The sequence below is a fragment of the Atractosteus spatula genome, chromosome 13 (assembly GCF_055471065.1).
Source record: "Atractosteus spatula isolate fAtrSpa1 chromosome 13, fAtrSpa1.hap1, whole genome shotgun sequence".
Taxonomy (NCBI): domain Eukaryota; kingdom Metazoa; phylum Chordata; class Actinopteri; order Semionotiformes; family Lepisosteidae; genus Atractosteus; species Atractosteus spatula.
In genome coordinates, this window is record NC_142718.1 from 37,901,675 (window position 1) to 37,927,750 (window position 26,076).

General features: G+C 36.3%; 1 protein-coding gene across 1 annotated transcript in view; it reads left to right on the forward strand.

Annotated features, from left to right (window-relative positions):
* Positions 1-357: 357 nt before the first annotated feature.
* The window catches only part of LOC148822379 (inactive dipeptidyl peptidase 10-like), a 121,451-nt gene continuing 95,732 nt past the window's right edge, over positions 358-26,076 (forward strand). Inside the window, exon 1 of the mRNA XM_088930505.1 lies at positions 358-417. Within this exon, the coding sequence (XP_088786631.1) occupies positions 358-417 (60 nt within the window). The remainder of the gene's footprint in view (positions 418-26,076) is intronic.

The following is a 26,076-nucleotide window of genomic DNA, read 5'->3' on the forward strand; positions in this document are numbered from 1 at the left end:
TTTTTTTTTCCCACCGTGCTAAACAAGTGAAAAATTCGTCGAGGCACAAAAGTTTACGTTACCCCCCCTTTTCCCCCCATGAGAACATACAGTACGTATCGAAAGGTACCTTGCCAACTGGCATACTACGGCGTTTATAGGCATCGAATGTAGTTTGCGCCTGGATTATTGGCTTGGGAGGTGTACGTGTCACAGGATAGAGGAGGTGAAATGCCTACAGCACTTCATCATTCCACTGCACAGCTCCGGAGAGTTGGAACGCTCAGGAAAGCCAAGCACCTGTGTTACAGTAGCTTCAGAGAAACCTTTGATCTGCAGGATTGACCGAGAGGTCTGAGCTATCCAAGGTGCTGAAACATGAACCAAACGGCTACCGTATCCCAGCACTGTGAAAGCCACTCTTCCAAAGACATAAAGGTAGGAAACGCTTAGCTTGATTTATGGAAGATCGGATATTTTTGGCGCCCGTGAATTTTTAACTAGGAAGTTTATTTTGCCATTATATTGGAATCCCGGAAAACAATCAAAAAAACTTTTCCTGCTGTGGCATGTTCCTTTTACGCTAGGGTATTCAAAGTAAGAAACACAGTTCTGAGGTATATTTTACAAAATGACGCGCAAAAGGTAAAATATGAAATGTTTTTTTTTAACTCCATATTCTTTATGATACTTTTCCCCCAGTATGAATGAAGTATTCCGAAATGGCCTGGCAGGAGCTGCTTGGAGTCTGTGAACAAAGTTTTGCCATAGTAGGAAGCTGTACCAGTGGGACAGCATTTAAAAACTGTAAAGTGAAAGGGTTCAGTGAAATGCTCAGGAAAAAGTGTACTTTTTAATAAATCCATCAATCCCTTTAAAGCATGTTTGTCCTGGTGAGGGACACTTATTGGATAGAGTGGTTAGAAAATGGATTTGATGTACAAAATGCTAAAATCTTTAATTAAATTAAATATTAAATTGTTTTATTAATGACTATTAATATTAACGATTTTCTGTGATTGTCATTTATTTCGCAACATACATTTTCCAGTAACAACACAAAAAATACAAGCTGAGTGGTGTAAGAAATTGGAATGGGAATGTGTACCAGTTTTTTTTAACATATGTGCCAATGAAGTTCAGAGCACTTTTGCACATCAATGTGTTTTCAGTTGCGGCAGGGTTTTTTTTTTCATTAAAAGGGTCTTTTTGTGGAATTATTAGAATGGCAAACATAAATAGAGTCAAAGATCTTGAATAGGGATAGGCAGTTCTACTCCTTGAAGGGCTGTTGCCCACCTCCTCTCTCAATTACTTAATTAAACTACTTATTTACATATCCAGTCAAATCGTCTGTTTTAGACTCTCTTCAGCTGCTTCTTGAAAAATGCTTGGAAACCCTGCAGGACTGGACTAGCACTTCCTAACCCTAACTTAGAATATCTTAGAACAAGCATACAAAGTTAAAAAGTTAAATACAAATTGAAAATGCAGAATAAACACTCTTAATGACAGGTTATCATGCAGTCTTTGGATTTCAGGATGTCTTAAACTTTTTAATTCAGTCTGAATTTGTAGTTCTATAGTGGAGTTTCAAAATCTGTCCATCTGCTTCTTGACTGGCTTTCTTTAGTGCTTGAGTTATTATTTTAAGAGTTATCAGTTTTATGTTTAGCTTAAGCATGGACAGGAACAGCTGTCATTCTTAAGTAAAACAAATTGACAACACCTTGACCAAAACTCTGTTTTGCAAGCTTTCCACTAATTTCAAGATTGTGCTTGAGAGTAACAGATGAACCAAATCATAAAACTAAAGAAGACAAGAAAATACTGTACATACAGTAGTCTTTTTAAAAGTTTCTGTTGTGGGTGAAACATCTCTAAAACCTTTCTGGTATTACTGTATATTCTTCATATTTTCAAATGCATACAAAAATTCCATCTTTTAGATTTTGTGTTAATATTTTTAAATTCGTGAGGAATACCGATAGGATTAAAATTGTTCTCTTAAACCTGTTTCTGTTCATCTTTTTATGTAGAGTAGAGTACGTCTGTACAGAATTTTGAAAATCCAACCATTTTAGGTTTGAGAAATCAGATTAAAATAAAAAAAACCTGCAAGCTTTTCTGGGGAATTCAAAAACAAGACACCAGAGAGGAGGCAAGGTGAGGAGTAAGCTGTGAGAAGAGTTGTGCTTATCTGTGGGTTGTCAATCCATTTAATAGCTCAGAAGAGTTCATACCCAGGGGATGAATATAGCCATTAATATGTTTAGAAGCCCTGCAGGCAGATTTGATGTGGTGCAGTAAATGCTAAAAAAACATTTAAGCCCCTGGATTTCTTTTTTTGTTTTGAAATACAAAAACATAAATTACTAATGGATGCAACATGAAGTTTTGTTTGTGTTATCATGTTTTTTACTTTGGATCCCTATTCTCAATACAACAGAAATCATCGGCATGCTTGAATCCAGAGATCCAGTTCGTTCTTAATGCAGGAAGAAAAAGCTGGACTGAAGGACTGTGACTGTGTCAATGTGTTGGCCCTGCAGATTTCCTCAAGCCAAAAAAATGCCCACCAACCAAATAAACTAAGAAACAACAAATAACCCACCATCTAAACGAGCAGTAAAACAAGCCATGAAAGTAAACCCATTTTTGTGCACCGTATATACAGTACAGTACAGTAGAACTACAAATGTTAAGTTTAAGTGGTGGTTTTGCTTGGATGGGTTCCTGCTCAGGGGGGCAGCTTAATTGCCATTTTATCTTATTAATAATCTTCCACATCATGCTGTTGGCACTCTTATTGGAACGCCAGTTCATGCATTAACAGACATAGATTAATGGGTCCCATTAAATAAAGGAAGTTCCTGGCCATGAGAATTTCACTGACACAATCATTAAACTCTGTACTGAACAAAACTGGTAAGAAATATATCATTGCATTGTGTCATAATCTTAACCATTTGTCTAATGACATGAGTACATTATATTTTCCTCTAATACACAGATGTTTTATTGGGAACTTACGGTATTGGGCTTTTCTTCAGGCTAACACGTTAATTCAAAGTGACAGTACCCATGTACACACAAAGTGTACTGTATTTGTGCCCATGTAAGCATAGTATGTTGTTCAAGGACATAGCATCTGTGACTCACCTTGTATTTGAACACACAACTATTTTACCAACAAGCTACTCTACATTGTGCATGAAAGCTAAGCCTCATTTTACCAAATCTGTCAAATTACCTAACAAAAACTTGCAATGAGAATGAAATTGTCTGTCTAAACTGCTTAAATATGACTCATGACAAGTTAAAACAAATAGCAAAGCACAACCACAATTGGAAAAAAAAATCTTTATAGATTATACACAGAAGCAAACATTCTATCAATATATGTGTATCCAGTATGTGGTTTTGTCTGTAAGACATAAAATACAGTGTAGTGAACATGTGCTTTGAATATTTGGTGGTATAAGGCGCAAATTTGTAAAGTTATTTCTGCCTTACAACGTTTAATATGATTACTACTGTTAGAGAAACAATAGTAAAATGTATTTAAATTAATTCATTTAAATTTAACATTCTTAAGAAAATAGTGCCTTTTCCCCCAATAATAATAAAAACAGCCAGTTTAATGTAGAAGTAAATATACTGTATATAGTGAGTATGGCCTTGGGTCATTTTTTATTGGAGATATTTATAGGTGGTGAATCTAAAATATCATGTATAAGAAATAAATTTATCATTCATTTATCAGAAAGTTTATTTTTTCTGGAAAGTTATAATTATGAATTCTGTTTCTGGGCTTTATCAATTCTACGCTTTCAGCATCACAATAAAATACAAAACAAAAAACCCCTTGTGTCTTTTGTCTAGATGGTGTCAATAAAGAAGTCATTTACTTTATTACTTTTCCTTGACTTTCCCTGGTGACATTCTTGTTGAGGGAACATGATTTCTTTCATTGCGAATCGTCTCAGCTCAGTTTGCTAGCTTTAAGTCTTTTGTGAAAAGAGACAGCAAGCAAGGATGTGTAACAGCTCTTTTGTCCTTTGTGTCAGTCTTGAAGATCAACATCACAATAAGAAAGCAATTTTAAAACCTGCATCAGTTTCTTAAAGTAAAATGGGTCTCTGGAATCAGTTGCAATTTTATCTGTGTCATAAAAAGATGTTTAACTTCACTTCCTGCTGTTACAAACAGAAATGAAAAGTGAAGGTGCAATTTGATTTCATGCATGGCTCTTAAAGAAGGCTCTTTATTTTCCTGCATGTGTTCTGAAAAAAAAAAGATAATAACTGAAAGTGTATACTGTTCTACTGTAAAGGGGCAGATAATCTACTTTTTTGTTGCTTTTTATTTGATAATCAGTTCAAAGATTAGCAACAGCATATCAGAAATATTTATATTCATTTTTTTCCTGTGGACAGCTGGGCAGGGGTGAAATGTTACACAACAGTGTAGAATGACAAAACAAAGCTGTAGTGAGTGGTAAATATCAGCCTCTAGTACTATTCAATTTATTTCTAATTCCAGCCAGAGACGCCTTATAGCACTGTGATTAGAACGTGTTTGAAGAACAAGAATTCCACTCAGTGTGAGTAAAGGTTGGAAAGACCAAAACAATGTGTACCAATAACATTTTTCCAATATATCATTTTTACATTAACTTTCTATTTGAGAAAAAAAACAGTTCTTTTTATGTTCCCTTCCATTTCCTTTTAAATATGTAATACTCAGATGAATATCAGCATATAAAGATGCAAAATATTGCTGGGAACTGAAGTCTTAAGGGTGGAAGAATTAAAATAATTTTATTTAAACAAATTGGAATATATTCTCAAGCAAATAACCATAACCATCATTATTATCCTCATCTTTATTTTATATTAAGTGTCTTTCCTGTGGACTTCCCAAATGCAGAATCAAAATAAATGAACTTAACAAATAATTTAAAAATTTGATCATTTAAATTTTTCAGCATTGCATGATTGATCTGTATATATAATGGTAGTGTCCTGAAAAGCCTCTCTGACATAGTAATACTTCTCTGATGTTAACTGATGGTTGTAACAGGGTACTGTATTTTCATGACATTGCAATAGATGAGTGACTTCAGAGAGGCTTAATAAAGAGCTATTTATGCTGCTAAAAGAGAAGAATTGCAAGACTCAGTCTGCCCTGCTTGAAAAGATGCAGTTGAAGATAGGATTGAAATTTTACTCGCATTTTCACTTGGTCTACAGAATCCAGCACCGAGTGTTAAAAACGTCCAAGTCGTGTGGGAATGCTAACCCTAACCCTATCTGGGGACTCAACTGGGCGGTGCTGCAGTCTGACTGTGGGGTCCTCAGTTCATGAAAATTGAAAATATTCCTCAGTCTAAAAAATATGGGTCTAAAAGATTCAAAACCACTCATACAAGCTGTTAAAAAGTTATCTTCATCAATAAGAGATCTTCTTTCGGCAAATTTTCAGTCAGGTGAATACAGCTTTTACAATCGCATTTAAAAAAAGCATTCATTTCAGGCCATGGTAGAGTTAGGGTTACAAGAACCATTAAATATTTCCTGCAGTTATACTTGTATTTGCTTCTGAAATGACAAAATTAAGAGAGTTTACCAAATGGAAGAGGATTTCTTCCAACTTTTGATCTGACGCAGTTTTGGGAGGCATTGACTGAAATGCGCAACATACAATACTGGCTGCTAAAAGTCTCTAAAAAAAACGTTTGAGAAAGGATCAAAATATCACTCATCCTAAAGTTGACTTGGGCCACAGAATCCAGCACCGAGTGTTAAAAATGTCCAATTCGTGTGGGAATGCTAACCCTAACCCTAGCTGGGGACTCAACTGGGCGGTGTTGCAGTCTGACTGTGGGGTCCTCAGTTCATGAAAATTGAAAATATTCCTCAGTCTAAAAAATATGGGTCTAAAAGATTCAAAACCACTCATACAAGCTGTTAAAAAGTTATCTTCATCAATAAGAGATCTTCTTTCGGCAAATTTTCAGTCAGGTGAATACAGCTTTTACAATCGCATTTAAAAAAAGCATTCATTTCAGGCCATGGTAGGGTTAGGGTTACAAGAACCATTAAATATTTCCTGCAGTTATACTTGTATTTGCTTCTGAAATGACAAAATTAAGAGAGTTTACCAAATGGAAGAGGATTTCTTCCAACTTTTGATCTGACGCAGTTTTGGGAGGCAGTGACTGAAATGCGTAACATACTGTACAATACTGGCTGCTAAAAGTCTCTAAAAAAAACGTTTGAGAAAGGATCAAAATATCACTCATCCTAAAGTTGACTTGGGCCACAGAATCCAGCACCGAGTGTTAAAAATGTCCAAGACGTGTGGGAATGCTAACCCTAACCCTAGCTGGGGACTCAACTGGGCGGTGTTGCAGTCTGACTGTGGGGTCCTCAGTTCATGAAAATTGAAAATATTCCTCAGTCTAAAAAATATGGGTCTAAAAGATTCAAAACCACTCATACAAGCTGTTAAAAAGTTATCTTCATCAATAAGAGATCTTCTTTCGGCAAATTTTCAGTCAGGTGAATACAGCTTTTACAATCGCATTTAAAAAAAGCATTCATTTCAGGCCATGGTAGGGTTAGGGTTACAAGAACCATTAAATATTTCCTGCAGTTATACTTGTATTTGCTTCTGAAATGACAAAATTAAGAGAGTTTACCAAATGGAAGAGGATTTCTTCCAACTTTTGATCTGACGCAGTTTTGGGAGGCAGTGACTGAAATGCGTAACATACTGTACAATACTGGCCGCTAAAAGACTCTAAAAAAAAAGTTTGAGAAAGGATCAAAATATCACTCATCCTAAAGTTGACTTGGGCCACAGAATCCAGCACCGAGTGTTAAAAATGTCCAAGTCGTGTGGGAATGCTAACCCTAACCCTAGCTGGGGACTCAACTGGTCGGTGTTGCAGTCTGACTGTGGGGTCCTCAGTTCATGAAAATTGAAAATATTCCTCAGTCTAAAAAATATGGGTCTAAAAGATTCAAAACCACTCATACAAGCTGTTAAAAAGTTATCTTAATCAATAACAGATTTTCTGTCGGTAAACTTTCAGTCAGGTGAAAACACCTTTTACAATCGCATTTAAAAAAGCATTGATTTCAGGCCATGGTAGGGTTAGGGTTACAAGAACCATTAAATATTTCCTGCACTTATACTTGTATTTGCTTCTGAAATGACAAAATTAAGAGAGTTTACCAAACGGAAGAGGATTTCTTCCAACTTTTGATCTGACGCAGTTTTGGGAGGCATTGACTGAAATGCGCAACATACAATACTGGCCGCTAAAAGACTCTAAAAAAAACGTTTGAGAAAGGATCAAAATATCACTCATCCTAAAGTTGACTTGGGCCACAGAATCCAGCACCGAGTGTTAAAAATGTCCAAGTCGTGTGGGAATGCTAACCCTAACCCTAGCTGGGGACTCAACTGGGCGGTGCTGCAGTCTGACTGTGGGGTCCTCAGTTCATGAAAATTGAAAATATTCCTCAGTCTAAAAAATATGGGTCTAAAAGATTCAAAACCACTCATACAAGCCGTTAAAAAGTTATCTTAATCAATAAGAGATCTTCTTTCGGCAAATTTTCAGTCAGGTGAATACAGCTTTTACAATCGCATTTAAAAAAGCATTGATTTCAGGCCATGGTAGGGTTAGGGTTACAAGAACCATTACATATTTCCTGCAGTTATATTCGTATTTGCTATTTAAATGACAAAATTAAGAGAGTTTACCAAATGGAAGAGGACTTCTTCCAACTTTTGATCTGACGCAGTTTTGGGAGGCAGTGACTGAAATGCGCAACATACAATACTGGTGGTATAAGTCTCTAAAAAAAAATTGAAGATAGGATCCAAATATCACTTACGAGCTAGAAAACCTGTGGATAGATTGGCTATAGTCTAAAGTTTATAGCACACATCAATGCAATGTGAGAGCCATCAAGAGTGAGAACACAATCCCCAGAATTAGAATTAGACTCCTAAATGAGAACATTCAGCAAATCAGGGCTAGCTTGCAAACTTTAATGTAAAATTATTCTAACAAGGAATCTAACTGTTGCTTGTATGATTCCTGTGTACACAACACAATGTCACAACCAATAAATAAACAGTACACATATTTCGAACTTTTGATGGTAGGGGAAGTGTATAACAGTGCCATCCCAATAGATTTAAAGGAACAAGTGAGCAACGTGGATATTAACCTTATGTAGAAACATAAGAACAATTTTATTCCCTGGAAATAGAGGGGAAAATAAGGAATTTATATTTGTATTGTATATAACAAAACACAAATATAATGAAGCCCTTCATTAGTGTTTAATTCCTGTGTGATGAGTATGATGAGTTTGGTATCATTACAAAACACTGCCATCATGTGGTCTCTTCAAATTGATCTGCTGTGATGGGCAGGAAAGCACTGGGTTATGTACAGTATATTGTATAAAGCAATATTTAGGATCAGATGTTCCTAAAGTGATATGTAATGTTGTAGACCTTTGAATTAGTTGCAATTATTAAAGTAAATGATGACTTAAGGGAAAAAAAAATATTATTCAATAACATTATGCATTGTTACTGCATATCACCACCAGTCAAAGAAACACAGTCAATGTCTGTTACCTTTCCTGACACCTCGTAAAACACAAGGAATAGTTTTCTCAATGTCCTCTGTAGATGATGACAGAAAAGAAAGGTGGTCTCTATCTTAAAAGAACTCTGGTGTTTACATTCCCACAGCGTTCAATATAATACTTTCAGCTGTAGTAAAAATACCCATTCCCAGTGGGAACTGCAAACAAACACACATGAATTTGTGCCTTCGGCTTAATTCTTTGCATTTATATGCTGTTACTTGATCTGCAAATGCCCATGTCTGGTCCTTAAATGTGAAAGCTGCAGATAAGAAGATGTCACACGGGTCTTGATCAGACTTGATGAAAGGCTTCATCAAGGTGTTACCTTGGTGACCGTATTGTTTCACTTCCAGGGGGATCATTTTCCTACCTTATTCCCTCCCAGGAGTGGAGTCTGATTCCAGGAGCAGAGCAACCAAAAATATAATCCTGTGATATTTTTTCTGCTATATTTAGTATTGGCCATATCCAACTGATCCGGAAATGTCTTGCTCTGAAATGATGTACAGTAGCACGTGCAAGAGTATATCACTAACAGTCTGTAATTACAGCACTTTTCAGAATGGAATCCTGCTTGTTTGTTCTCTCTCCTTTCAATTCTGACACCCTGCATGGATTTAATTTTCCATTCTGGGGCCTTTTGCCTATGAAAATAACTGTGTGGGTGAGACAGGATGGAAATGACCTTGAACACTGTCCTGTTTTTGGCTGTCTGCACTATTAAACTACGGTGTTATTGAAGATAAGAATGATTGCTGATCACAACTTTAATAGAATTGATTAGTGTGAAAACCAATCAAGAAATGTCAGTCTTATTTGATTGAGCATCAGCTGAAATACCTCTTGTAAAGCATTTGTTTGTGTACAGTATCTATCTTATAATTGAACCCATGTATGTACAGATGTGTGTACAGGTATAATATGTACTATAAACTGTACATCTGTCATGCAGTATGTTTGTCATTTTACAGTACATTCCCTACACTTGATATCCTACAAAAACGTTAAGTTTGCTTTTGATATTAAATGGCATTCTTGCTTAATTTGTTTAAAAATGTAGGTATCTATCTACATGTAATAATAATATAATCTATAGAATATAATGAACAGAAGCATAAAGTCATATGTTAATCCATTATTCATCTCCAGAAGGCAATGGGAAATGACCTGCCATCCTCACCTGACTGATTAGGCTAATAAGCTCATTGGTTGGGTGATGATTTAAAACCAGGAAGCAGAGCCTTGCAGGGAACTGTAGACCTCTGCTGTGAGGAAGTAAGCAGAGCCTCTGCTATGCACTGCACCACAGCAAGAAAGTGAGCCCGTGGATTGCTGTGCGTTTTTTGGGAAAGAGTTTGAGAAAGACTTTGGACTCTGCAGCTGGTAAGCACCTTAGCTGCCTGGCTATTTATAGAGTGGTGTGAGAGGTAGTGTAGGTGGAGCTCAAAAAGCATTGGGCTTTCGTTTTTGTTTTTAAAGCTTTACACTGTAAATAAAGAACATGGTCCTTATGGAGCCACATACTGTACAGTACTTAAGGGTTCCCATCAGGCCAGGGTATGCCACATCATATCCTAAAGAAGAATAACAGGAAAGTAGACTTTATGTTGATATATGCAGACAGTACAAATTATAACTGCAGCACCAAAGGGCCATATTTAATGTTTGTGAAAAGAACAGGGCTGAGAAATTGCCTGTTGATTATCCTAATGGATAACATCCTACACTTATTTGTGTAATTTATTTTCCTCCTTGCAATGAAAATAAATACAAGATAACACAAATACAGCCGGTTTGTATAGCCAGGTAATTCACTAGGATTTGATTATCAAGATTATTTACTTCTTTATAAATCGGTTCCTTAAAATTGAAACATTAGTGAAGTGAGAAAAACATCACAATATTGAAAAGATTGATTTAAGCTGAATGCAGCAAAGATACCAGCACCTAAGTTGATTTATAATGCCTTTGAAAGAGAAAGTGATTAGGCTTATCATCCAAATTTGTCATGGTAATATAATGATATACCTGCTGCAGATAATTTTTTTTACTTTGTTGCTTAATTTTCAGGAAAATTAGACAACAGCCTACCAGATTTATTGACATATCACAACATTAAATGGAACAATTAATCACTTGCTTTAGTGTTGTGAACCTCTATGAACTTTGCCGAAGGAGAGTAGAATACTAAAAGACTCACCAGCAGGCTGTGCTCAAAGACCACTGTGCAATAAAGTGGGAGCTGTTCCAAAGTCATTTGGAAAAAGCAGCTGTTTAGCTAAAATAATATGTCTGTTTGAATGTGTCTGAATACAAATTAGACCAGAAGAGAGGGACTTATTGAAGTACCAGATCTTCATATAATTATATACAACAAAATGAGAAAAAGTGATATAAGGAGATAGAAAATACTGCTAAATAAAGGAGAGTTAGACAGGGTAAAGAAATAAAGTAAAAATTTAACCAGATTTGATTTTTTCTCTTTTCCTTCATTCTATTCAGTGCTTCATCTAAAGGGAAAAAATAACCTTGAGTAAGTAAGATCAGTTGGATTTTTAAAAAAAAGATGGATATTTTATTATAAAATGAAAGATCAGAAACAAAAAGATGTGCAAAAGGGTGCCACACCCTTATGTAACAGCAACAGAAAGTTAAAGAAAAAACTAAGAATCATGATTATTAAGCAATTTCCAGTCAAAGACCTGTGCCAAACCCTTTAAGAAGGATTCTTTAAGGAATTGACTCACTGACTGCAATGAGTTGAAAACTGTTTCATCTTATTCCTGCAAACATGTTCCTATTTGTGGGCTATTCAATTTTCTAGATAGTTTGTAACAATAGTAACAATTTCCATACATAGCACGTGTGTAAAAAATGCTGTCATGTTATGATATATGATGTTGACCATTTGTTTTGAAATTGTCCATCGATGCATCAACTGTACCTAAGGTTCTAGGAATATGTAATGTGAGATGGATTTGAAAAGTATCTAGACTTTTATGCATAACTGTTAGTCTGCATTACCAGATTGGCTTAGCATGACCGTTCCTGCGCACAACATTACTCTTCTCCTGTATGAAACAATGTGCCTAATGCATAAAGGTTCAGCAGAGGTGAATATCATCATCATTAAGGAAATGGACATTTGCAGAAAGCAGGATATTTTCGTGTGGCATTTTACCCAGCTTTTGCAATGGGTTGTGCATAAAAATTAATTTTGATATTGGTGTTTGGTTTGAGTTGCATGTATTACATTAAATGTATTTATCACTTTTAATGTGGAGGGTATCCTTAGGAATTGTTTTAGCAGACTGATGGATCCATGATTATGACAACATCAATTATACTTTGAAGGAGAGTATCCCTTTCCCTTAAACTGTAATGTCGCACCAATCTATTACAGCAGCCATTTTTTATGGGAACCAACATGTACTGTATAAGCTTCCTTGTACCAAAAGTTGTGGTTGAGCTCCACAGTGTATCATGGGCCAAGTCCTACCACACTTGTGATCCCTAACACAAACGTGCATATACAGGATGTGTAGAAATTCCTCAGTCAGGTCTCTCAGTGGTTGAGATTTTCACTGTCAGGACTTTGGAGAATCCTTAATGCTATTTTCTCTTCCTGTAAACATCTTTTTCCAATCACAGGCATTGGAAAGGAAACTAAAATCAACACTATGACCTTTTTTGTGCTTTTACAAATCATCACAACTTCTTCTCTTTTATGAGGATTTTAAACACTGCTCTATGCTTAAGTACTTTTCTTTGAAAACTCCATTTTAACTGGGAGACCAGTTCCTTTAATAACTCAAACAACAGTTATGCCATAATTCACCTCCTTCTGATTGAGAGCTCAGCAGGCAGAATCTGATATGCATCGAACAAACATTTTCTTTTGTACCATTTAAATCTGGATACCTCTCAAATACCTTTCACAGTTCAGCTTCAACAAGTACAGAGTATCGTAAGCATTGCATATTGCATAGTTCAGAGGTATTCTTTCCAGTAGATGTTGAAATTGCAAATGAGGACTCCAGGTCTCAGTTTTCAGCTTTGGCTCAGCTGAAGCATTTGCATTTCTTACTTGGTGTCTTTTGTATCACTTCATCTGGACAGTAATGGATAGTACAGACAGCGTGAAAAGTGATATAAAATCACCATGGCCAGACACCAACTAATTCATTGAACACATACACAAATGGCTTACTATTGATTCCTCTCTGTAAGGGTTTCTCAGTAGTATCCATTAAGCTGAATTGAAATGATGCCCCTTCTTGGCAGACAACAAAATCTCTCAATAAATTTGGAAAATCTATTTGATATATTGAATACTAGGACTGTGTAGGAGGATGTGATGTGATGCTAGCTGTTCTGTTGTGGAGGTGAAAAACCCACATAACCAGTGATGACATAGCAAATGTTAACTAATGGAATTGGGTGAGGTAAAACAAGGTAGCAATAAGTTATAACACGATACTGAGACAATGTTAACTCAAAAGGCAGGAACGGGATTCACGCATTCACTAAATTATTTATAGAGGTGTACTGGAGGTGGAAATGTGTGTCAATCAAATATAAAAACAAGTAAATAGGATCACATTTTCGAGCTATTTCATAAACAATCAATGTTTGAGAAAGCTATTAAAGAACATGAATGCTCTTCAATAATTATTTCTCAACATTTAATACACATTATGTTTGTGTAAAAGCAACAGAAGGCAAAATGATATGCTTTAGTTTCAGGGCATCTGCTTTTCTGTTACAAGCATGTACTTTTGGTGCCTTGCAGGCTATGAATCTTTTAATTAAAATTTCAAGTTAGGTTCTTCACTGAATTACAAAACAACAATATTGTGCCTACTGGATACCATTTTGCGGAGAATGACATGATGGACTGTATTTAATAGTGTTTGCTGACTGCATAGCAACAGGGTGTTTCTCCGTAGCAACTGTATGTTTCTCTTACAGTTAAACAAATTGTAGTTTATAAGTCAATCTTTGACATTTGAAATTCATTTTCTATTTTTAATATATCATTAGGGACTGTATTCAACAGCTAAAGGTTTCTACCTTCCTGACCAATAAAGAAGATCAGAATAATTCCTACTAGACAAATATAAAGTAGAAAAAAAAGATAATGTCAACAATATATCAAATAGTATTTATAGATTTAATTTTATGTGGCATATTTAAAAGCAATTATATTGAAGTGTTTTCTAATACATTTACAACACACATCACACTAAAAACTACCTTACAATGCTGAATGAGGAAAAACAGAAAATTAAACAATGACAAAATAACCTTATGAAAAGTTATGTTTTTAAGGTTAGGTTTTAAGAGAATTTCCCTGATTCAGCATGTCTTTGGATCATGTTTCAGAGCTGTTGGAGCATAGCAACAAAATGTCCTGTCACCCACTGAGTGTAGCCAAGCAATGGGAATCCCTAGTGTACCAGATAAAGGCCACTTGGAGTACATGGATAACATACTGGGTGGATGCTGAGAAGTCATACTATGTAGAGCCGTGACTACAAATAGAATCATTTTAAAATAAATTTGAAACCTGCCTGGGAACCAGTGCAAGGACTCCAAATCGAAAGTGCTGTGATCATTTGCGCGTGACATAAACAGGATTCTTGTGAATTATGGACATTTTGTAACTTTAGAGTAGTTCTTAAGACTTTCGCAAGTAGGGCGTTTCAACCATCACTTCATGATAAAATACACATTCCTGGGGAATAACTACACCCAAGGATTAAGCATGCTGGAGGAGGTTTATGTTGGTATAGTGAGATTTGGTGTAACCTGCTTGGCTGAGGTCCAGCCCTTTGATCGTCTGATCATATGACGAGGAGCTGGTACCTCTGTGCAGAAGCAGGACAGAACCGAGGGGCAGCAGCACAGGTGAAAATGAATTGGAGGAGGGACGCATGAGACAAAAAGAGAGGGATTCTTGTATGATCTACAGTATACTGTATATATTGCTTTTGTTGAATTACGTTGGGAATAATTACGATTTAGAAAAACTGGAGTGAAAGGTTTTGGTGTTGTATTCCCTCCTGAACCACAGCGGAGAACTTCAATTGCACCAGTTTTCATCTTTGCTGTGGAAACAGTGCCCAGCCCAGCAATATTTCCAAGCAAATGTTTGCCTTGGCTTTGACTCTTCAAACAGCACTTCAAACATAGGTTCGGGTGGTAGATGTTTCTAGGGCTTTGGAGTGAGGGGTTGCTTTTTAAATCACACTGAGAAAAGATATATTAGATATTGCTTAGAAATTGTTTTCCATATAATAGTTCCAACCGCTGGCACAATACCAATAGTGTTTTTATTCTCTTTCTGAGATGCTACAATGGCACTGGGTTTCTTGCTTATACCTGTTGTAAAAGTCACTTCAATCAGGTACTGTATATGCATTTCATAGGAAGACATGTCATCAAACAGTCGAACAAAAAATCCAAAAAATCAAGCATTTTTGTCCCTTGCCTTGCTTAGGCTGTTCCAGTTACTTACAATTTACACCTGTCCAGAATAGTTCAGGCTCTAGCAGTCACTAAATGAAGCAGTGTACTAACCTGACTGCTGATATGAAGTATGGATCCCTGACAATATATACAATTATTTTTAGAATTTTACATGCATCTGTATTTCAGACATAAACTTTAAATCAAAAGTGCATTACAGAGACTGCAAACCCTGTTTATGACTGCTAACATACTGTATTTGTTACGTGAGTATCTGTTAAATAATTTCAATAAAGAAATCATAAAATGATTAAAGAGATCCCCTCCAAAAAATTAAAACCGCTTACTGCTTTTATAAGTTAAAATTGCATTCTGCATAAGCAGGTAGTTACAAAGATGTGTCATGAAATTGATTAAATGATCTATAATTCAATATAAGTTTAAATTATACCTACAGGAAGGGACACTGCTACTTTTCTAAACACTCGATCAACCCAGGCAAGGTGAGAGCAGTGACACACATGATAAATAGGCCTTGTCTGAAAACACTGTGATTCATCCAGATGCTTTCCCACTTATTATAAGCACCTTTTGATTTGTTAGGCCAGGATTCACAACAAAGCAAGAGCATATCCTGAAAAGCTTTATTTTTTTAGGTGTTCTGTACCAAATCCATATAATGGCCATCATGAACAAAATATTTATTTTTAATTAAATGTCTTTGTTTTTCGCATTAGTAAGACAGGTATATGAAACTCTTAAGAACAAGACTGATATTATTTTTTCAATTTTGTTAATGATCAAAATACTTCTCCACAGCTGGGCACATTTAAATAGTCTTATTATTCACCCTTGCTCCGAAAGACAAACGGGGCCTATGGAAATCCTGCTGTTTATAATACAGAACAGCGCAAAACCAAAGTCAATTGAAAAACAATTTAGAAACGTTTTTAGAAGGCAGTCATGTTCTGTTTGAGTGGTGTGTGTATCCTATCTCAGATAATGCATTAGTTAAGACAACAAACAAAATGTAAGATCCCCACCTTACACAGGATTATACTAGGAGAATTCACCTGAACATCAAGAAAGGGGCCTTGTGATTGAGCTGCTACCTTCCAGCCCACATAAAATGTTTTTCTTCTCATAGAATATTACTTTCCTACCATCCTGACAGGCTGTCCTCCCTTGTGTATTTGTTTTTGACTTGCTTATGAGACGAGTCATCTGCCTCCCATAATTGAATCCCTGGCTACCAAATCCAAAGGCATATTTATTCTGAGTGATACACCATCTGGTTGCTAAATTATAACTTTATAAAAAAATCCACAACTGTGATGCTTCTTTAGATTACCTTACACTACATTAAAATTGCATGACTGTAATCTAGCACTAACAATACGGCAGGTATGCCCTCCCTCATAAGTTAATGTCTCTTCTGATTTTTGTAGTAAAAAACATTTCCCCTGGAACACACACTACAGCTAATAAACAGCAAGCAGAATGTGCACATGGAAACGTAAAGCTCTTCAATATCCACCTTGAAGTACTAAAAGAATCAATTAAAATGCCTGCTTCTATGAAATAATAATAAAAAAATGCTTTGTATTACTTACATCATTGAACAAACCAGGGTATTTCACAGTTCTACTAAATAACAAAGTTAAGACAGAGCCACAAGGAATATGTGGTGATAAAGGTATATTTTACACAGTGGAAGGAAATTAAATAAAATCTTGAAAAGTATTGGGTGTTATTAAAAATATTTTAAGATTAAGAAAACAAAACCAATATATTTGCTTCTTTTAACCTGAATTTGTAATCATGTAATATGAAATAAGCATTTCTGTTTCTGTACCATAAAAGTACAACATCAATGCAAGTATTTATTTTCTTCAGAGATGAAGCAAAATAGAAACTCATTATTCACTGTAAAACAATGCTTGTTTAACCCCTGGTATAGATTGCACTCTTTTCATATGTTGGAAAATAAAATCTTTCATTTCAGTAAGTTGGTCAAATTTTGACAACAATGAAACAATCCAACGGATATACAGAGATATCATACTTAATACTTTGATCTTAACTCACCTGACTGAGAAAATGACAGCTCTGACCAAAGATCAGCTCTGATGACCCCCTCACTTATGAGGAATGAACTAAGGAGGCAGCTACAAGGGTATACAAGGGTATACAGCAGGTAGGGTGGAGGGAGGGGTGGGAGGAAAGATGCATGAAATGTTGTGAACGGGAAGCAAGTATATAAAGTTAAATATTAGAATCTGACCTTCTAAACGTCTGTTAAATGTCACGCTTGTTAACCCCTCCTCTTAAGGACGCTTCAGCCTTTCCTGGTTTAGTGTTTTTATCTCCTGCACCTGCCTCCGGTTCCTGCTCCCCGTGCTATAAAAGCCAGGCATTCCTGCCAATCTGGGCTCAGCGGAAGCCCGCCTACCTCCACTCCGGCTTTTAACTCTGTTTGTCTTTGTCAGGATGGATTACCTGGTCTTGAACATTGCATCTTACTTGGATTTGCCTCGGACTCCTTTAGATTGTCTGCTTGAACACACCCCCCTGAACACCAATGTGCCTTGGATACGCCCCCTGTTTTCCTTCCAGCCCCTTTGCATGCCTTTTTCCTCATGTTTTCCTCACTCCTCCCCAGATTGTGCTGTCTGCATAGGGTCCTGCAAGAATGCTTCGTGACATTAAATAGCCCCATAGATCTTTTAATTCATTAATCCTTTCATTTTTAACAGCCTCTGACTTCCGTAGTCCTTGTCAAATGATTAAATGAATGCATAGCAGTAAGCACTAGCAGATCCTTTCCAGGAAAATATAATTATCTTAGTTCACTTTTTATGAGCTAAAGTAGAATTGGGATATTGATGATATCTTCCACATAAATTACAAACCACAGAAGAAACCAGTAGAAGAAGCAAATTATAATAAAAATGTTCCCTTAAAGATATCAAGATAGGTTTGGAACATCTCTAAACATTTCATTTTATTTTAAATGAACAGACACATATTTCACTGCAACAGGATGTAATTTTATATTTCTTGGAGAAATCATGCATTTACTCAATCATTTTGATATGTTTACTAAATGTGGGGTTTTTGCTCCTTGAATGCTCCCCTCTTTATCTTGTGCAATAAGGATACGTGAAGATGCCTACTGTATGTGTCTTCAGTGTAGGTGATAAACAATATGGTCTTTATTGCACTACCCTGAAAAACTTGTCCCAAGACTGTTAGGCACTTGTAATGTTTGGGAAATTCTGCAACCTACTGTATTGTACTGCTCACTCAATACGTATTTTTTTTTCTGAGGGTCAAACTCCTTTTTATCCTTTCCTAATGTAGAGTCTGTTCATATCAATAAGCAAACTGCAAAATGAATAAATGGGCTCGAGCTGATTATAGATTCTTTGTTTTTATTGTATAAATTACACCATCATAGCCATCAGTTGTATCAACATCTGCCTGTTGATATAGCTGATGGATTATTGGAACTTACTGTATGGTACTTGTCACTGTGTAACCTTTTTTATTATACAGTTTTATTTACAGTCTAAAACCTTCTTCTAGTCTTTTCATGATCCTCTAGTGTTAATCCTGATTCTAAACTGAACAAATTCAAAAAAAGGATTCAGCCCCCATCCCTCACTTAAGAATCTCACAGCCTGGAACTGTATTAATTTTAGAATGAGAATTTTTCATTTGCGAGTCACACCTTTATTTTCTGATTCCCCCCCAAAAAGAATGATAACAGTCAATCATAAATAATTAAAAATAAAAACAGAAATATAACATCATTTAATAAGTATTCATCCCCTTTAGTCAATACGTTGTTGAGCCACTTCTAATAGCTATTACAAGTAACAGCTATTAGTGTTTTTGGATAAGTCTGTATTAACTTGGCACACCAAGATGGAGCAATGTTTGCCAATTCCTCCTTGCAAAATTGCTCAAGCTGGGCTAGGTTAGTTTGAGGCCAGCAATGTACAGCAAGTTTGAGGTCTTGCTACAGATTTTTGATGCGGTTAAGGTCAAGAATCTGACTGGGCCACTCAAGGACAAGACTTCCAGTCCCTGCCCATGAAAAGTATCCCCATAACTTGATGCTACCACCACCATACTTCACAGTGGGGATGGTGTTATCTGGCTAGTGTGCAGTGTTTGATTTGTGCCAGATATACTGTACCACTTAGGATTCAGGTCAAAAGGTTCTGCTTTAGTCTCATCAGACCACAAGACTTTCTGACACATTTCTGTATCTTTTAGATGATGTTTTGCAAACTCTTTACAAGCAAGGATCGTTCAATGTCACAGTTGGTCTTGCAATAGTGTCTTTGATAAGTGGCCTTCTTGACAGCACTCTTTTGGGGGAATGTGGCTGTAGGTTCATACTTCTTCCACTTCTGTACAATGGACTGTACTGAGCTCTGAGGGATGTTCAATGCCTTTTTTCTGGAAAGTCTGTACCATGCTGTAGGACTTCCCAGAGAGGAGTATTTATATTTACAAAAGAATTGACAACAGGTGATCCACTACTTTCTTACACAGGTGCAGTAAATCAACAAATTAAGGTAATGTATTGCACCTGTGCACATCAGAGCTTGCAATTACAAGGGGCAAGAATACTTCTTAAATTTAATCATTTCTGTTTTTCATTTTTAGGTGTTGGAAAGGTTTTGGAACATTTAATTTGTTTTGACATGGTACTCAATACTTTGTGGATCAGCGTCAATAAGTCCTGCTGCAATTTGCTGCTGCTTTTCAAATTCAGAATCTGCAGAAAAAGTGTTGAGGGCTGAATACTTTTTCAAGGCACTGTATGTATACATTCTATTTTTCACAGAGCTGCACAAAATAAATATGCCCTTTTGACTGATGAGTAATTATTTTTTATTAGAAAACAAATTTGCTTAGTAATGCATTACGGCTACCTTTGTAGATGTTCATTGAAGCAAGTAATTAAAATGAAAACAAAAAGAAATAAATGGTTCAGAACACATTTAAAGGATCTATAATTGAGTGAAAAGATGCAACAGTACAAGGCCTGGAGGAAATGAGCAGTTTCTGAACAATGATGAACTGCTATGATACATTATATTACTGTATGCAAGGTGGTGTGAAAACGTCAGAAGATTTCTGTGTCAGGGCAGTACTGCCTTGCTCTAAATTAGTTGCAGCTGGGCTGGGGTGTGGAGCTCCTGGGAGGCTGATTGACTTACCAGCAGGCAGATCTGGCAGGAGAATGTGGAAGCGTTGTTTTCTCAGTGCTCGGTCAATCAGCTACTTAGCCCGACCAGGTCTCAGTTCCAGTCATGTATCTAGCTGCTTGATAAGAAGATCTTCTTTTGCTTGAGCAAAAGAAGGCAGTTAGGGCTGGAAGAGAGCTGGACTTACAGATGAAAGGATCAGTTGAGTAAGTGACTGATTTGATTTGTGTTTGTGCTTTTCCTTAGTCTTTTGGTAGTGTATTAAGAAAGTCTGTTTCTGTTTCTATTTTCAAGTACTCTGTACTTGAGTCCTTAACAGCCTTATCTTGATGGGTGATTAATTCACTAGGGCAACAACCAATGAAAAGTAACATGTAAAGTAATTGAAATTTTGAAATAATTTCTTATTTTTCACAATGATTAATTATCCTGGTGCAAAGTAGCATTTCAGGATTTCGGTTAGAACCTGTCTTGACCGGGATCCCTCCTCTTAAGGGCGCTCCGGCCCTTTCGTATTTTAGTTGATTATGTGCACCTCCCACCTGTTTTGTGTCTCATTATTTAAGTGTGGCGCTTTCGCTATTCCTGGCTCAGCATTGGAGGACGGACGCCTGGAAGCCCGCCTACCAGCGGGTCCAGGAGAGACCCGACGGCATAGGCTTCCTCACGGCGTCCTGATTGTCTGAGTCCGGAGCTCGGAGTGCCTGGCCTTGTTACTTTCTTTTAACTTCTTGTTCATGTTCCGGATCCCATTCTGGCTTTTAAACCTGTCTTGTCTTGGATGGATCACCCGGTTTTTGGACTTTGGACTGTGCCCCGGTTTTCCCGTTTTGGACTTCCCTGGACTAGTTCCCTTCGCCACGGCCCCCGAGCACCAGATCACCGCCGTCATTGCCCCCTGTCTGTAAACCCGTCCTATCCTGCTGTACCTTCCCCTGATGTCCTTCTCCACTTACTTCAGGATTATACCGTCTGAAAAGGGTCCTGAACTACGCTTCACGGGAGCCTGGACCAGCTCCCATTTCAGATCCTATTGAATGCAAAAGAGGATGAAAGAATTGGAAGTTATTTAGTGTTATTTCTCTCTCAGGTGAGCCTGACTGTAAGGACGAGGCTGACTGAACTCCCCTCACTTTCATGAGGAATGAGCCAGGGAGCTGCTGCAAGGGTGTACGTGGGCAAAGTAAAAGAGATTTGGTGGGAAGTCGTCAACATTAACCTTCCTCCCACACTAATGGAAAATATGTATCTCATAAATATGTATACTGAGAACAAATATTTTAACTGACTCATAAGAAAAAAGTATCCCTATAAATGTACAGTATGGTTATTAGAAGTGCTTAAGAGTACACACGTATGAACACATTCTTTATCAGATTTTTTTCTCCTGTGCAAAGCAGCAGCAGTTTTGTAATTTGATAGTAAATAAGTTTAAATTGTTTTGTTATGTTTCCCTATTTTAATAAAATTCATGATTCTTTTGCGATTATTGTCACCTGTTTAAGATGTGGCTTATCAGCAAAGACCTGTTGGACAACAGAAATAAAAACAGTTGCAGGCTGTATTCTGAGTGTTGCTGAACACCTGGCCTTTTACTTTCCTTAAAGCAAAAAGAGCCGGACATACAGTACCACCAGGTTCTTGACAGTTCTCCAGACTCCTTCCACTGCATAACTAAAACTAAATACTTTCCAGTGATGTTGCGGACTATGCAGAATGTGAAATAATGAAGTTGCTCATTAAAAATAATGGCTTGCCTGTGCAATGAGCCCTGATCCACAGCCTGTCTCTTCACATTATTTCCTTTAGCTTTGTTTCCACTTGAAAGATAATTAGAATCAATTGAGGAAGCCCAGTTGGGATATGAAATGTAAGCACAGAATAAAACATAATGAAGCAAACAAGATCCAATGACTAAGGAGGGTCTTTCTGAAATGATCAAGATTAAGACAGGACATGGATATGGTAGCTAATGTGACCAACATCTGATCACGGTTACATATCTGTGATGTTATCTGTATCCTGTTCTTCCTTGTATGTAACGGGCTTGCATCCAGTAGTTCTCCTTCCTAAAGAGATGCATTATGAAGTTTTTAAAAAAGTTAGAAGACTATGCCGCATTTTTCTAAATATAGTTGTAAATGTTAAATGTTAGATAATTATTAATTTGTGTGTGAAAAGCGTCTTAAGTACCACTTCCATACCTAAAGCAAATTCTGCCACTAGGATGATATTTCTGGAAGATAAAGTCTTCATTACTTCTTTTTGCAAGACAGCAGTTGCGTTATTCATTTATTGTAGAGGAACAACCAGGCGGTACCACAATAATTGTATGTTGATGACTAGAAGTGTAGACTGAAAGATGGAGCCTTTAGCAGTGCTGACAGTTATACAAAGTAAAGATATCCATATACGTTTTCTCAACGCACACCTGAGGCGCACTGAATTGCTGCTTGAAAGGTGCTGTCCATATAGCACCTCATAGCTTGCGCTCACAGTGTACACAGGCTTTAGTTTTCTCTTTCTAACTTTTGATATACATCATTCAGTAAAGCCATTTAATAAAAACATAATCCATTGTACATACTGTGAAAAATCTGACATAAAAAACCTGTTTAGAAAGTGAAGGGAGGCAGATCCTTCAATCCATATGAAGTTTATTTAATGCAACTTTTACCGGTGAGGGGGAGGGGGACAAGCTCCAGGCTGCCCCCGATGGATAGTAACTGTGTGTTACTGTAACTAAGGGAATTGTATGAGAAAAGGAGCAGTACGGTATGTGTTGTATATAATTCTGTTGAATTCAGGTTTTGATTATTTTCATTAACTATTATTTTTCAAAAAATTCACTGCCTGGTACTGAAAGATTTCCACTCATTTAATGGAAAATATGAAGTGTTTGGAGGAAAAAATAATGTCTATGTCATTTCAATACATTGAATAGTGTGGTCTTAAATACAATATATTATTCTTCCCTAAGACACAATAGAAAAAGCAATGAAAAGAAAAAAAACATTCAGGCAACAAAGTTTTCACTGGTGCAATTTAAACCTTGACTGGTGTTGAAGATGGTAATATTTGCAATGCTCTTCAAAGAGAAGACCTTGAGCTATTCAGCCAACAGCTTGTGAGCAGTACTGGTATTGAATATTCTTCATGATCTTTGGCTCATTGCATGTGTTTCTATTCTTAAGGAGGTACAGTAGCTAAATGATCTTACTTAAGTGTTTGGACTCCAAAACCTTAGACAGAATAAACAAAAAATAATTATTCTTGTTTGTTTCAGTCGTCTTTTAAAATTGGACCAAGGTTTTAATGCATGTAATATTCCAATATAATTCATCCATTTTTTCCATTTCAGGCTTGTTATGCAATTTGTGTTTGTTCTTTCCATCACCTGCAGCTTTTCAAACCCCTTAAAAGCCAAACAAACAGGCAGGAAGGCTGTGTTATGGCAATAAATGAACTGATGAAACCATCACGGATGTACACCGTGAAACTGAGGAAAAAGCAAAGTGAAACCAAGTACAGACAAGAATTGCAGATATTAATATAACATAAATAAACATTTTGCATGCTCCTTCACCATAATATTATAGATGTTATTTGTATCTTTGTGAGCAACATGTATGAATACTTTATGGGGAGATTACAATAAAGCACAATTATTTTAACCATCAAATTTAAAAATTGTACACACCATTTTACTTAACGAGGTACCATCTGTTGTAACTTTGACTGCATTACTAAGAATGTGGGTATACTCATAGTACAGTAAAAACCATACTGCAGGTTTAATGGACTAAAGGGGGGCAAGGGGTGGTGTCTGTCATTGCCTAATCAGCCTCAAAGCACAATATTATCCATCCATCAAGTTTCTAATCATTTCTTCCAATTTGGGGTGGCGGAGGAGCTGGAGCCTATCCTGACAAGCAACAGGCACAAGGCAGGATACACCCTGGGCAGGACACCAGTCCATTGCAGGGAACACACAGACACACACAGACAAAGATACACACACACCAGGCCACTTTTCTCTGAATCCACTTAACAAAATTCTCCTTTATCTAATATTGTTCATTAGATCTGAACTCCATTAAATTTGAGATTCTTAAACCTAGAGTTAACTGTACATTTTGCATTTTGATAGTGACCAGATAGAACTATTATGTATCAACAAAGCCTGTGCATCTATTTTTGATTCATGTTATTATTTATTAAATCACAAAACAAAGATTATCATTATTAGACGTGTTTTAGTTATAATTTTTTTCACTTTTTATAAAATATGCATATTGCATCCCAGTGAAAATTAGATTAACTAAGGGGTTCCTGACAAAAAAAAATCTTTTTCATATTGGTATTATTTTGTTATCAAGGTTAATGGGCAGCATAATATCACTTTAGATACATTTAATTAAATTCACTTTATTTATCCTGACCTCTTGTGCATGTAAAGTTAATTATTTACAATTATTATCCTATGTGAATACAAGGTTTGAATTCCTATTTAAAAAAAAAAACGTTGTCTCAAAGGGTATAAGTTTGGGAAGCATTCAATGTATTAGGACATTACTTAAGAAGTGTTTGAACTTTAAAATACCTAAAATATTTTCTGTTTCTCTCTTGAGCTTTGCGAGTTCAACATTGCTAATAAAAATAAACCCGTAACAAATTTCCTGTGGGTATTTTAATATTTATTGCAACACAATTAAATAGAACATTCAAATTTTTCAGTACATTTATAGCTGTTAACTGTGCGTTTCAGAATTTACCACAGAAACATTTCCTTTTCTCAGTCTGAGCATGCACAAAGGAGTGTAATTATGTTTCTCAGTGGATCCAATCATGGATTCTTAGAAGACTGATATAGTATCCCCATCCAGATGCTCCAATAATTCCACAGAAGTCTTCTTTACTTGAGCTTTATTCCAACATACTGTAGTAGGGCTTGGCATTGTAACACCATTGTAGCATTGTTCCACCTGCAGAAAACTAAAGCAAACATGAAGAACATTCTGACACCACACAGATGTGGTCATGCTGGTCCAAAATTAAACCCAGGTCTTAAATAACCTCAACAGCACCTCCAGTCCTCCGAAAGTATTGGGACAAAATATCAAAATGTATTTTTTCTTTAGTGAGCTGTACTTGTGATCATGAGATTAATATGAATGATAAGTACTCTAAAATATAATATATGTTTTATTTTTTGGTACATTTATGTGTACACTTGATCATATTAGAACAAACATTTTGTGTTCAACCCAGTAATTTCAAGTGAAAACAGTATTAATTGGGACACATTAATTGGGACACATTCACTTTGAGTAAATATCAGAGTGTGAAAGTCTGTGATAACTGTATGAAGTCTGCATCCCATTAAGCTCAACAAACGCTGTGGTAGGTACTGCATTTTGAAAGCTCATGGTGTTGTTAGGCAGTTGTTCAGTAAGATCTAGTTGTTTTAAATAATAACCACAATGCCAATAGTTTAACAGGTAGGATTTATAATAGAAATTAACTGTCATTGTGTAATGAAAAGTAAAACCAATAACAAACCATGTATATAGATGCGTTTTTTAAATTTAAGGAGTATATGACAGATTCTCTCACAGTAGACTCTGCTACTATTATTGCATTAAATTCTCCTGACCTTCGTTAACAGCTCATCCAGTGCTTTGTCCATGTCCAAACACTGTATAAAGACAGCATAC